The sequence below is a fragment of the Lathamus discolor genome, chromosome 1 (assembly GCF_037157495.1).
Source record: "Lathamus discolor isolate bLatDis1 chromosome 1, bLatDis1.hap1, whole genome shotgun sequence".
NCBI lineage: Eukaryota > Metazoa > Chordata > Aves > Psittaciformes > Psittacidae > Lathamus > Lathamus discolor.
This window is the reverse complement of record NC_088884.1, coordinates 153,096,770-153,111,677: the sequence shown is the minus strand read 5'-3', so window position 1 is coordinate 153,111,677 and position 14,908 is coordinate 153,096,770. Positions and strand designations below refer to the sequence as shown.

The following is a 14,908-nucleotide window of genomic DNA, read 5'->3' as shown; positions in this document are numbered from 1 at the left end:
CATATTTACAGAGCACTACTTTCAACTCATGATCCAAGGAGACTTCCTCATAAAAAGTAGACACTTTGCACTACAGAAGGGGACATGCTGGACTCATAGATGGTGCTCACACTGACACAAAACAGTAGCTGAGGAGTAGTGTAGCTCTGCAGAGCAAGGATATCCAGGAGACCCTGCTGTAGTCAGTCATCACATCCACTCACTATATGAACAGAACTTTGCACAGGAATGCTACACATTACAGTTAGTTCAACCACGCAGGCCAAAAAACGCCTCAAGGATGAATTCCAGCCCTTAAGACCTGTAACCTCTAGAGAGTAACCTCCTGCTGTAACCTCTAGAGGGGCAGGTCTGAACTTTTATACTGCCCCATAGCTCAATATCTTGTCCTGCACAACGAGGTGTTTCAAATCATGAATGAATACCTGTTTATCCATATAACTCATAAGAAAAGTCCCAATAGTCTAGATGTGAGGTCTGAACTTCAATGGGAAGGTGTGTATTTCTTGATTTTAATTGAAGGGGAAAAAAACCCAATAAATCCAAGTACTCCGAAGTATTTGTAATCATGAAAAAACTAGATAAGCTTAGTTATAGAGACATGGAATAATAGTGTATCTATTTATATGTCTTTACATAGAATCATAGAACGGTTTGGGTTGGAAAGGACCTTAAGATCACCTAGTTCCAACCCCCCCCCGCCATGCGCAGAGACACCTCACATTAGTACATGTCACCCAAGGCTCTGTCTAACCTGGCCTTGGGCACTGCGAGGGATGGAGCATTTACCACTTCTTTGGGCAAGCTGTTCCAGTGCCTCACCACCCTCATAGTAAAGAACTTCTTCCTTATAGCATTATGAATGAATAACAAACTTGTATTTCTTTGTTTAAAACTCATTAGCACAAGCACACAAATCAGGAAGTCAGAGGTTGAAATTTTCTTGTATTACTGCAAAAATGAAGGTTTGGATCTAGATGTTTGGAATTAATTTGTACTATTCAAAACTTCCTCCCCATTTCACCATAGCACTACTGCAGAGGATTATATCTTCTCCCTTCACCCTCTTAGAACAAAAATAAAAATCAACATAAGCAACTGTCACAAACACGGGAAAAACAAATCAGTGACTCAGAGCTGCATCAGTCAGAAAACATTTGTTCTCTTTGCAACAACAGATATTGTGGTGAAACAGCCACACATGTCCTCCTTCAGTATTGTAATTATGAGACCTACAGCATCCATGAAAATTAAAAACCAGACTGTACATTCAGTTTAGGAAAAGTTACTGTTTCCTAAGGACGTAAAACCAGTGAGAGCATATCAGTGCTATGTGTACATGTAGGATCTAACTAACACAGAATATTGCTGAAAAAACTGTTTGGATGACCAAGCTGGGCTATGCTTCAGTTTCTAACTAAAATATGAAGCCTGTATGAGAAAATGATTACCAATCAGTTATAAAAGACCTTGTCTACCTAATGGGCAATACATTTTCTTCTAATGCTATCATCTTTCTTAACATAGAGTTCTGTTATGCTAGGCAGCTATGCGAAGAGATATTTAAATACACAAAACAAGGGGAGGAAAGCGGGGAGCAATACTGCAAAATATAGTTTTGCAAGAGGTAATCTTCACAATCTTGTCACATTTTTTTTTTTATATTAAGTAGGGTGGAAGATTTGGTAGACAATTGGGAGACTGCAGAAGGAAGTTCTATCTTTTAAAAACCAGTGTTAATTATTCATTTGGAGCCCACTTATTAGAAAAGCAATTTCCCATTGTATAGTTTGTACCTGCATTTTTGCAGTACATACAGCAACAAAGTACCATGTACCTGCTCTCCACGCTGTAGGTGCACTTGCCACTTCCAAAGCAAATGCTTATCACTTACCCATGTGATCACTGGGCACTTACCCATGGCCACAAAACATCACTTGTTCGGAACCAGGCTGCTCTCTCCTTAATGTTTGCCACCATGGTTTGTGCATACAGATGGATGTTAGCATCTGTAACAGGGAGACTCATGTTTGGATAAACACCATCTTTTGGTGGATCTGGGAAAGCTGCAATTCCATTCCAATAAAATCCCGACCTAAGTAGAAGGAAAAAGCAACAGGCTATGAACAGGATTCATTCAGTTGGGAAAAACACATGAAATGGTGCTGGGATAAAATGCAGACACACGGGGAATAAGAAGCAAAAGAAAAGCAGTTTATATTAATTGCTAATATTTAGGTTTTAGTGTTTATTTGGGTGTGGGGCCAGGGAGAAGGTCTAGTTTTCTTTCTGCACTGTGCAACTTTCCAAGTCCCTGCTGCTTGCTGGCACAGAACAAAGAACTCATAGGACAAAACAGCAAGCTTTATAACAAAGGGGATGTTCCCCCAAGTAGACTTCATTTACAGAGTATTTTACTGGATAAGCCAATGATCAAAATAAACATTTCAGAAGATCTTGGATTTTTTTCACAAAGTAAATGGAAAATTTTAGTCACTTTAGTTTGTATACATTTGATATACACAATCTTAGCTCAATATAACGCTGAAAATCTCCCACAAAAAATCAATCGGCACTAGCTAAGTCAATACTAAGTTTCCTGGTGTTTTTCCAGATAGGGAAACAGAAACCCAGTCCTGCTTTGGACATTTCCTGTTTATAGCAACTGATTAGTTTCACATTTTTATTCTATTTTGTTTTATAAGGACTGACATCATATATATATATCAAAGTTGTACCTGTGTTCCAAGTCTCTTGGTGCTAGAAAACATTATATTTAAAGTCTGTCAATATATTTAAGTATTTCTAGTGCCTGTTAGTAGTGTCACTTTTGAGCATTCCATTGTTAGGAACTGAGCAAACCTCATGTATTATTGTGGGTAGCTGGGGATACTTCGTAATCCTCATTCAGACCTACAGAGTCTAGGAATCACCTTGGCCTACTGTAGGTCAGGAGAAAGCATAGAAGTAGAATACTGCTGAATGAAAACAGGCAAGAAAATACTTGAACTCCACCAGTATAAACTCTCAGAAGTGATCAGTATTTCTGTCTATTTAGGAATCTTCAGACCTGTTTGAAAAAGGTATTTGAGATGGGGTACAGTAGCTGTACTGATCCATAACATGGGTGAAGATCTCCTGTCTTTCAGATAAGGAAGGAGAGCCCTGCCATACAAATTGAAGTTTCTGGAAAACAAAAAAGGTAAGAAATCATTACCCTTGATGACAAGGACAGAATACCACCATTAACAACTTAAGACTTCAGATTGCCCATCTTCACTTCAACCGCTTGTAATACTTTAGATGTTCTTACCTGAGACCAGCCAATAGTACCCCAAGCAAGGTCACATGTTATGTATAGGAGGCTATTGTGTTGCCTCTCGCTACTCATATTGATGGAGGAGGCAACACACTGCCAGCTTACTGCTAAAATCCAGATGTAAGCCTAGCTTATCACAGGCAATATACCTCATTTGTTTCAGTGGGACTTGAACACCTATAGGCTAAGAAAGATCCAGATGTGATCTGAATTGCACTGTAGTCAATGGGAATCAATGTTTAATCAACTGAAACAGAATTTGTACAGTTTTGGAAGCCTCCAGACTGTCAGGTGCCAGGGAAAAAAAAAAGAAAACCACAAAAACCAAACAAACAATGGGAAAAGACTGTTAAAAGCTCGTAAAAGATTTCAGCAGAAAGGAAGTATCACAATCCACTGCAAACATAAGGTGGTAGGTCCTGGCTTCACCATATTCTATGGTTCTGTTGTCTTCTTCAGAGACACTTGAGTTTCACCCAAGATACATAAAAATTGCCTAATGTCCAGCTCAGACCAGTGACAGCCCCTTATTTTCACATAATTTAGTGTATAACTGTTGACAGATGGGGGTCCAACACTGTGGTAGGAAAAGAAAAACATTTACTGTGCATGAGAAGCAGTGTGAGAGAAGGCAGAACAAGAAACGAAATTGAATTTGGTAAAAACATGATTAGCTGCCACTCTAACTGACCAAGTATTATCAATTTTACAGGCACAAATAAGTGTCCCAAGCATGACAACCACCATAACCAACTTAGCCTTGCCCAACTGGTCGTATTTTGCATCTTCTTCAGCCTAGATTGTATTTTATCTTTAATGAGAAATCATGAAGACAGTACCTGATCATATTATTATACAGACTCAGCGTATTTCACCATTAACATATGAAATCAGCATGTCACTTTCAGAAGAGAAATACCCACATTTCCTTGCACAGAGCTGAGAGATGCTTATCTTAACTTCATGTAAATAGAGGCTGGTAATGGGTTGCACTCCTATGGGTATTCTTACCTTGGTTTTCTGCATGTCAGCCTTCAGATCATAGTCAATCCGAGAAATAAGATGAGCATTAAAACCAGCCAGAGCAAAAAGAGTTGGCGTTGTAGCTGAAGCTCCAAAAGGATCAACATGCCAAGAAAATTGAGGCCTAATCCCAAAAGTTTCGTACAGAAATCCATGGCCTTCTGCAAAACAAGATTTGTTTATGTTAGGAACACTTTTATAAGTTCATTTCATAAATTTACTAGGCATACACTATTACAGATAAGCAGTTAAAGGTTAGCTCTTTGTTGCTGTTTTCCAAAGCATTTAAAGTTTTAGGAATTTAATGATTCACAGCAGAAAGTTTCATGCTGACAATATTTATTTTGCTCTGCAAGTATAACTTATTAACATCATAAAAGATGAATAACAAAAAGGAATTATGATCAGAGACAGGCCTGGAAAAAAGCACTTAGATACAGATTAGGTTAAGACTAATAGCCAGGTTGGAGGCTGCATGAAAACAACATACTGGGGTCTAATTTATGTTTGTCTAAATTATACCACCCATTCTCAGAAAATCTGAGTCTCATATCAACGACAAAGGGACAAGGAAGCCATCCAGTAAACAAAACTAATATGAATACAATACTCAGCTGTAAAAAGAAGAAAGAAGCTAAAGGTTAATTGTAATCTTAATATAAGAAGTTATTTCCAACCAATGTTATTAATTTTGCATTGAAATGAGTTTCAAAACAAGAAACCCCCAAACTAGAAAGACCAGATAAGAAATTTGGACAAGCCATTTAAATGAAAATAAAAGAACCAGCTAAGCAGTAGGTTTTATTCAGAACTCCAGTATATCACGCTAGGATCCTCCTCATCAAAAAATATAGTATAAATTTGTTGATCTTAATTTCATAGTTCTGGAATCATGCTCAGAACTATTCGAAAATACAACCCCATTTTCCCTATCTTGGACTAACTCCATTCCAATTTTAATATCACATTTGAATAACCGAGGTTGCAAGGCATTCTCTTTTCACTTCATCCTTCCCATGGGTACTGTCTTCTCTAGTGGAAATACAAACAATGTGTTTGTTTTAACTCTCCTTACTGAACCATATTTTAAGCAGAGTTTGCAAGGCTCTTCCAAAACTCGCGTAGCTGAACAGACAGGAGGAGACATGAAATGTATATCCCAAATACCTGTACTGTCTTTGTCTTCTCAAGATGAACTCCACATACAGCCCAAGGACATATTGTGTATGATGGTTTGGCTTTGCTAGCGAAGATTTGGGAAGGGCTTTGACCACGCTTACGACCAGCACGATGACCAAGGGCATGTGGGATATGCAAATATTGTGTATACAACTGACTGTATGTACTCAAACTGAGTGGAGTGCTTTCAGGACAAATAAATGAGAATTGAAAATTTTTTTGTTCCTGCTGAATAAATTACCTAACCTGAATTGTCTTCAAAAAACCCATTTACACACAGAATGAAATATTAAATTAATGTTTTTTGCAACCAAATTTAATGAAAGAAAAAGCTATATTTGCATTTAACAATAGGAGTCTTCAGTTAATATTAGTGTGCTCTTTGGAGAAGTCTGGGTTCAGTGTACTAAGCCCATATAACAACCTTTAAACACAGGAGTCAGATGAGAAAAAAATATGTTCATGCTCTCTCTTCCTCTTGGCCAGCATGTGTTGTGGTGACTGAGGTACAAAAGTTGCTGCTCTCCCTGTGCTCCTGATAAACACCAAAGACGAGGAACAATGTCAGTGGTGCTGCGCAGTCAGATTCAGCAAATTATAAAAGTGTTTTCTGACTCTTTACTCTCCCATGTAGAAAGCTGTCCAGAGTGTAGCTCTGAAATGGGCAGGGTTTACATGAGTCATGACAGACCGCTGGCGCTAATACATCCCCTCCTGCCCCCAAAAGTATGCTATTCCCTCATGACATCTATCGCATAGTGGTGGCATGATTTATCCTGGGTTTTTTCATTAACCAGATGGATATAAATCTAAATACTAAAAGACTCTTTAGACCATCAGATGAGAAGTGTAGCATATAAATTGCTGGAAGCAGAAGCTTAAAGATTAAAATGGGAAGTAGTGCATCTCTTGGAAATATGCATCTATTTCTACAGAGGCTGGTGATCATGATTATAAAAAGGGGGCTTCTTCATCAAGCAAGTCTTTCAACTAAATTCAGATGATCTGAGTGACATTCTGTGGGCTATATTCTGCAGAGGGCTTTCCCTAAACAATACAACCTCCTTACACTCTGAACTGCTACCAGGTATTTTCTTCCAGAGTATTTCATATCCTCAATTTTGCCATAACTATCTTCCCAGGAGCTTAAGCTCTCAAACACACACACATACAAAAGGCTGTGCTCTCCAAAGGAGTTTATAACTGACATTAATTAAACTGCAAAACAGCTTTCAATAACCCTTCTCCTTACTGCAGAACTGTTGAATTGGTTTTTTTTTAAGCAAAGATTTTTATACAGATAACCCACCAGCAAGTAAGAAGTAAGACTTGCTTTCATGAGCTCTTAAAGAGTAAGAAAACAATGGCAATCTTCGGGTGGAGGAATGAAAAACAAACAAACCCCCCAAGGTCATAACAATGAAAAATACAAGTTAAATGCAAACATGCATACCCGTCAACTGTAAAATTTGATCATCAATTAGTGTCACAGCTTCATCATGCATCACTTGCCCTCCAATGACAAATTCCAGTCGCCCCTCCTGAAGCAACTGATGGACCTACGATATTGAAATTAAGGCACAAAACGTAAACATCATTTCAGTCTTTTCCAAAAAAGGCTGCAAATTCATTTCAGATCACAGCACATCACCTAGACACAAAACTTGTCAAGAAGGCATCCAGGACAGAAGTGGGATAAAAGGCCAACCATCCTGAGTGCTGCTGAGGAGAAGAAGGGTGGGTAGGTGGGGAGGAAGTTAAGTGCTAACTGCTGCACGATGCATTGATTTACCGAGCTTACACTGAAACCAGGTAGCAGGCACAAAGGATGCACTGTCAGGTAGACCCTATCCTCCTGGTGTTCCTCAGTAGGGCTGTTACTGTGTCTTTATACTATCTAAACAGCAGACATGTCCCCATAACACTGCACTGCAACAGTCTAGGATACTGCCTCAAGACAACCAGAGCTGGAGATACTAGTGCTACTAGATATCAGAAGATACTAGTGCTGCTTCCAAAGTCTTCTTCCTGCTGCATCTGTCTTGGCTTACTGAAGACACTGGGTGGCTCAATGAGAGAACAATATGCAGCCCCATGCAAGCAGCAATGGCCAGGTTTCCAGGGTTTCCTTTAGTTTACTACTTCTGTAACAGTGTGAAGACTGAGATTTACAGGATCTAGAAGGGAGATGGTGTGCCATCACACCGTGGCCACAAACATATCCCTTGTGCTCTGTATGCATCTGCCTTGCCTTCAAAGCACAGACAGGCTGCTCAATTTGTGAGAGACAGAACGGTATATTAAGAAATAGTTCTTTCACATGTAGCAGGTTTGCTGCCTGATAAACCCACTGCTAACTTTCATTCTGGTCTCTTTTTCCTAGTTTAAAAATTGTCAATATATTATGACTTGCTCAGCTATTCAAGGTGTTTTTTTTTCACTTCAGCTACTAGAAACAGGCATGCTTGAACTGCATACATGTATTGAATTCCAAACGTACTGCTTGAATGCTATGAAAGACTGTATGCTGACAAGTACAACTTTTAGCAAATGTGCTGGAGGAAGTGAAGGGTGGTGGTGTGGAGGGAGTGAGTAATAGTTTGTGTCCCTTTCTAGAAGTGCTAGGGAGTCTTCTGTTTTCATTATAGTTACTTCACTACCTAAAACTTCAAAAATACCTCGAACTTCCAACGAAGAAAGTTGTTATAAAGAAAGTTTATATAAATATGTCTTCTAACCCCCACCCCTTTTTTATTTACTTAAATCTGTCATGCAGGATGCCAATTCCAGAGCTATTATGTTTATTTCCCCAGGAACCTTCGGTGTCTGCTCAGATATGATGCCAGATTGTCAATTTTGATTATAATCATTTCTCTTGTTCACAATGTTGTGAAAACGCTTCAGGGCTCAGCATTCCTAAATTAGTTCTAGCTGACTGTGGTGACTGATTAGCATGCTGGGAGACCAGATAACTGATATCTGGTGTCAGCACAGAAATGGTCCTGACCTATATTAAAAGCAGCTGCGGCTATTATTACCCATCTGGACGGATGTCCAAAAGATACCTCTGATCCAAACTTTGGGATATGGAAATGTTTTTTAATAGTTTTCTGTAACCACTGTCAGGCTGAAAACAAGAAAAATTATTCAAGCAATTTAACTAATACCCAATCCTACAAAAAAATCCCAACGTCTTTAATGACAAGCACTTTTGCTTACCGGAACTAGGCAAAAGGAAGGAGGAACCGAGGAAACAGATCCAGCAGTACTACAAGCAGCAGGCTGCTACAGTGGTAGAAGATACCTGTGGTCCTCGGGACACCTACTACTATCCTTTCATCAACTCATCCCTAAAAACAGAGAGAAGTGGCTATGCTAGTTGAAAGACCCAGGCATCAAGCCAGGGTAAAGTGACAGAAACTCTTCACACAAGAAAATACTGTGGAAATAACATGTACTGAGAACTAAGAGGTTCATATGTGTCTGAATACTGCTGCAATACATGTCACTCCTCGTCTGAACTGTAAAATCAGCTTCAGTACCTGGCCGTACCTTTTACGAGTTTTAAATGCTATTAATTGAGTCTGAAGCAGACATTGCAAAAGAAACTAGAATTAAATCCTGGATTCCAAGTAAACCACTAAAGGGGTGGGAGGAAATAGGAAAATTAAAATCAGAAAGCCTGTACTACAGAAAATCATTAATGCTAGAGTTCAAGTGGAGAAAGCAGGACAGTAACCAGAGCCAATTTAAAGGCTCAATATTTGCAACTTGCTAATGACAAAAACATGTCACTTACCAGCAAGCATCACAGCTGTTAAATATTATCAAAGATTCAGTGTTTGACACACACACAGGTATAAGAGGAATTTGGTTTTAATAATTTTTATTTTCAGAGAATCAACTACAAAGTAACTTGAGAACTGAGTAAAAATGCATAAAGCAACAATTATCAGTAATTAGGCTAGAAAATTAAAGGGTGACTCATATGTACTAGTTTTGTACAACTGAAGTCAAATGTGACACACACTTAATTCTTCTGAATCCCACATAACAGCAAGAATAGATATTACAGACTTGGGCCTTTATATTTAGGTTATAGCAGCAAAACACACTTGAAATACGATGAACTTACCTTAGAAAGTTAAGAGTACTCTTCTGTCCCTGCTATTTTCTTTAATTCCCCAACCCCAGACTTACAGTACAGTTCTCTAATTAAAAACCAACAAGAAAATTTTCCTGCAACAGGCAAGTATGGGCAAAGAGTGCACACAATAACAGTGAACTGTCTATACACAGTGAAATCTCTCATACAAAGATCAGCTGTATGCATGTTATGGATTCAGAATTTAGTGAAGGTTAAAAAGGCCCAAAAATCAGACAAGAGGTTTCTTTTTTTTATGTGATGCTTTAAACATCTAGCACTTTAAGCAAACTGAAATATAAAGTACCACAAGTAATATACTACTGTTGGCTGGACCCTGGTAAGAAAACCGACCATGGAGTTCCAAGTTAGTACCTACAGGAAGCTGCACCTGTATACCCTCTGGTTTTAGGGTCCAAAACTTAAACATCTTGCACTGCAATGCAATGCATGACCAGCTGGTTAGGCTACCAGCTCAGTCTTTGTTTTCAGTGTGTTTGTTTCATGCCAGAGGAAAGAAGTGCCAAATAAAACTTCACAGTGCCTTTACTAGGAAAGAAACGTTGTTGAATCTACAGTCACCTCTTTGCTGCATCATCCTTGTTTATGAATGGCAGGTTTTTGAGCAGTACTTAACTGGAAAGAAAAAAAGTTCCTTCTTGTGAGCAGTGTTAGGCTTCAAATGTTTAGCAGATATCAGTACAGTCTCTTTCAGAATCACCCACATCTTATACTAGCATGTCCCCAAGTCAGTCAGTCACCGATGAAACAAGAACTGTAAAGTTTAAAGAGTCTTCAGTGCAAAGGTTGCTACCTCCTACTGCTCTAATCTATAGCTGGAGTTTTAACCTTTTGCAACTGCCTTCAGAATTAAGGTTCTTTCACAAGAAGTACCAGATTCAGAGGCAGCTTACACAAGACCTGGGTAAAAAGCAAATAGGGAAGCACTTTGCCCTTCCTTGTCCCCTGAAAATGGGCACAGATTCTTTGTTAGCAGGAAGCATGGCTCTAGTACAACTTACCTGCTGCTTGTGTGTGTCTGTGGCTACCGCATCCCACCAAAGTCGAAAGAATTCCTGTTCCACAGCAATAAATTTGCGCTGTTTTCCTTTCATTAGCTCTTCTACAACGGACGTGTAGACATTTGCTGCATAAGCATGCATGCTTTCCTGCAAGAAGCAAAATGCAGAAAATAAATTCTGTTTTGCCTATATTAACTGGGTTGTTTTGAACACTCATTGGGCTTGAAAAGGGAGATCGTAAACCTCATGTTTGTTGCTCACTTCCTTTGTACACCTGGGAAGACTGAGTTCTCTCTGATTATGCACAGTCTGTGGTCCTCTCCACTCCAAAATATGTCCTGACTGGGGACCTGACTAGATCATGGTGCAGCTTCCTCCAAAATCAGCAGGAACCAATACAGGCCTTCTTTTTGATGCACTGGGAAACAGCTTACCCTGTCCCTCATTGCTTGTCACGAAATATAAGACTTTGCACCAACATAGTTAAAGAAGCCATGTGCACATTTTATTCTTCCATTTCTGCTCATTTGATGACCTGAATTATCAGAATTGTTTCTTCATAGCAAATACGACTTCATGCTGTGGGTGTGCATTACAAGTATAATACAGTTATACAGATATGTATGCTGTGTGTCATACTGTTAGACCCAGAACCTTCAGTCATGTAAAGTAACTCCATTTGGCTTGATGTCTTAGGATACAGTAAAACCAAACCCTTTGCCTGTTGATGTATAAACATCCAGCATGAGAATTTGTGCATTTATCCTGTCTATGGTGTTCCTAAAGCTACTTGTATTCCAGAATGAGGCCTATGGATTTTTACTGGAATGCAAACATGACAGCTGTATCCATCAAATAACCTATCACATTGTTATATCCTATGATATGGTATGTTATCAAATTAATAGCATCATGTTATTTTAAAGGTGTGTACACAAGGATATTTAATGTACACTTATCCTTGCCAGAACAACTGCTGCTGACCAGATCCAGTTTTCCACCCTTTACTTACTTTCAAAGTGACACAGAATGTCTAAAGACAGCAGCAAAGATTCTAGGATTTCCTGCAATGTCTGTTTCCTTGTAACAAAGTTATCAGCATGTCATTGAAAGGTTTTTTAACACTAACCGTAACACTCTTCTACTTAAACTCTTGGAACTTGTTGAAGAATGCACACGAAAATACATGCATCCGAAAGTGATTGACAGAAAGATCTCTCACCCATCCAAAAACTAATGCGCATTTTGAATAATCGCACTTTGACATTAGAAGGGAATGACATGATCCAAATCAGAAATGAGCTATTCCTAACCTCTCTCTTTCCAACTATTTTTGTAAAAATGCTGAAGAGTCATTAGAAAAGGGGAAACATGCGAGTGTAGGACGAATGGCTTAAAATACTCTAGCGTTTATCTAAATAATTACTTGTTCGATGATCTCTTGATCAGCTCTTAAGGGTTCTTTAAAATCATGATTATGATTAGATGCTTAATACAACGTGAAATTTTAACTAAGGGCATAGCTTTTACGTTTTACTAATACCCAACAGTGTCAAACTCCAATGACTGCGGAGGAATTTCCACTTTCCACTGGCAACTGGCTACAAACGATGTGTTCTAAATTCCAAGTAGCTGTACAATGATTACAACATCAAGCTCAATTTCAGTTCTTAATAGTTAAGTGGAGTACACTAAATTTTAAGAGCTGAACAAGGACTTTCAAAATTTAGTACAACACTAAAATATTCTGTGTGGAAACTTACTGAAAATATTTTCTTGAGGTATTTTGATGAGGAAGGCAAGCTAGTTTTTATTCTGACTCAACTTATGCTGGAACTGAGCAGTAAGATATTACCCAATCCTAAAAAGTTTATAAGCCCCAGTTGTCTGGGTGGGAATGACAATTGTTCTCACAAAGCAGGATACTTGCAAGCAATAATAAGCATTTTCTCTCCAGTTCACACCCTCTATCAGCTAATAAGATACTCTAAAACAATAAGCAGTGACCCAGTATAAACAATCAATCAGGTAAGATTTTACCTAAATCTTTACATTATATAAATACAGATTTTTAACTTCTAGCATGTTGTAAAAACTGTTTTGTACTGCATTCTAGACAATGATGAGGTGTCTTTCACTCTTATACGTAAGATACACCAGTGAGATGATACATCTTGTGTAAGTTATGGTACGACTGTTATTATCAGATTGCAATGGATTGCTTGCTTTGAGAGAAAACAATTTTTATTATACAACCAATGCTGTAATTCTCCACCAATACTATAATTTGCAGCACACAATGAAGGTTGCTATTCTTATATAATTAAAATGCTTATTTTTCACTTTATAAATGGAGAAATGAAACACTAAGAAACCAGTATGCAGTCAGTCCCCAGAGTAACCTACTTACAAAGCAAATGAAAAATGTAAAATACATTGGGATCACACCAGTATTCCAAAGTTACCTTCAGGTTTCACTTTACTACAGAAGAAATGATGCACAGGTAACCTCTGTGGTTTTTTACTATGGGAATTGCTGATGCTTATGATTTAATAACACAGGCACTGAGGCTTCAAGCAATTGCATCTTCTCAAAAAGAAATATGTGTTTCATTTCTCCTTGAGGAGATCTTCAACCACGAACTGACCCAAAATAAAAATTAATTTTATGTTCTCTCCTGCAATTTCTGAGTGGGAGTTTGAGGTATTAAAGGAGAAATTCACTAATCTTTCCTAAAAAGGGAAGACAAACAAATGCACAGCAGGGATTCCTTGGCGAGCCATTAGTTCTCTTTTATTACAGCTACTCTTAAACATCTGATGCCATTTCACACTAGTGAGTGAAGTATCACAGAATCACAGAATCACCACAGCATCTTTCACATAAAATGAAAGCAATTTATACTGGTGGTGAAGGAGTCAGGATTTCGACTAACAAATAGAAAAGGTATTAATACCCCACCTGACTTATTTTGCTCTGCATCTGATTTAACAAAAACCACATTGCTCCTACACTTCTGTGGGACAAGGCTCCAAGCCCACCCCAGCCATCAAGGGCCTGGGTCCTGCTCTCTTCTGTAGGAAACAGGACAAAGTTTTCCTGGGGTTTTGGTTTAGTAAGAAGATAAACAAAAGGACCAAGAAAATCTGCTATAGGATCAAAGCTCAACATCCAACGGAGCGAAGGTCTTCCTTAAAAAACAATAGGGTGAGGGGTGGGGAATCCCTCAGGAGCATCCTGCAGAACACAGGCACACATAATCCTAAAATTCATGGGTACAGCTCCCAAGCTAACCATGCCTCCTCCGTCGGGAGCGCCCTCCCAACAGGAGATGCACCTGCCGGGACAGGGCTGTATCCCTGCGGGGCGCAGGGACAGGGATGTCCTCGTTTCTCTGCGGCGGTGGTGCAGGACCAGTCGGAGGCCCGCAGTCAGCGCTGCGGAGCTCTGGAGAGTTTTACGAGCCGGAAGGCGCTGGGCTGGGGCAGCGCCAGGCCCACCCCTACCCCGACAGCCGCCGTGCCGTGCCGTGCCGTGCCGCGCCGCGCCGCTCCCACCCCGGCCAGCCCCGCTCCGCGGGGCCCCACCTGCACCGTGTACACCCAGCCGACGTCCATGTGGCTGTGGGCGACCACGAAAGCCCGCAGCGCCCCGCTGCCATCGGCCCAAGGCAGCAGGCTGAGGAGTAGGAGCGGGAGGAGCGGGGCTCGCATGGCAGCTCCCCGGCAGCTCCCCGCTTCACTTCCGCGTCCCGCCGGCCCAGCACCGCCTCCCGGCACGGCGGCCCCGGGGCGGGGAGGGAGCGGGAGGCGAGGAGCAGGAGCGCGGGTACCGCGCCGCGGCACCATCTGCGCGGTGGGGAGGCGTGCGACTGGCTCGAGTCACTGCTTTGTTACCGAGAAGCTACAGCGGTTTTCCTTGAAATGGGAGGGTTTTGAGGCGGGAGGGAGTGCCTGTGGTACACCCGAGCTGCCCCGCAGGGAGCTGAGATCCCCACAGCAGGGTGCAAGAGCCAGCTAAAACCACAGCCCCAGGTCCTGGTGGCTCCTGCTGAGAGCTCTGGGGCTGGTTTTCGCATAAAACTGGGTTGCTCTGAGGGATGTTGAGTTCTGAATCTTGGACAACTATAAATACAACTATAAATCCTTGGCTTTTTAAATTCAATTTTTTTCACATTCTTCTGAATTGAACATATTTTCTTTAGGCCTTCATAGAATCAT

The 14,908-nt window shown here is 40.2% G+C and overlaps 1 protein-coding gene across 1 annotated transcript in view; it reads right to left on the bottom strand.

The window, feature by feature from the left end:
• The window catches only part of MAN2B2 (mannosidase alpha class 2B member 2), a 33,312-nt gene extending 18,764 nt beyond the window's left edge, over nucleotides 1-14,548 (bottom strand). The window contains exons 1-6 of the mRNA XM_065659755.1: nucleotides 14,276-14,548; nucleotides 10,688-10,834; nucleotides 6,975-7,080; nucleotides 4,331-4,503; nucleotides 3,071-3,186; nucleotides 1,918-2,095 (exon numbers count right to left, since the gene is read on the bottom strand). Of these exons, the coding sequence (XP_065515827.1) occupies nucleotides 1,918-2,095; nucleotides 3,071-3,186; nucleotides 4,331-4,503; nucleotides 6,975-7,080; nucleotides 10,688-10,834; nucleotides 14,276-14,536 (981 nt within the window). The 5' untranslated portion in view covers nucleotides 14,537-14,548. The remainder of the gene's footprint in view (nucleotides 1-1,917; nucleotides 2,096-3,070; nucleotides 3,187-4,330; nucleotides 4,504-6,974; nucleotides 7,081-10,687; nucleotides 10,835-14,275) is intronic.
• Nucleotides 14,549-14,908: the final 360 nt, after the last annotated feature.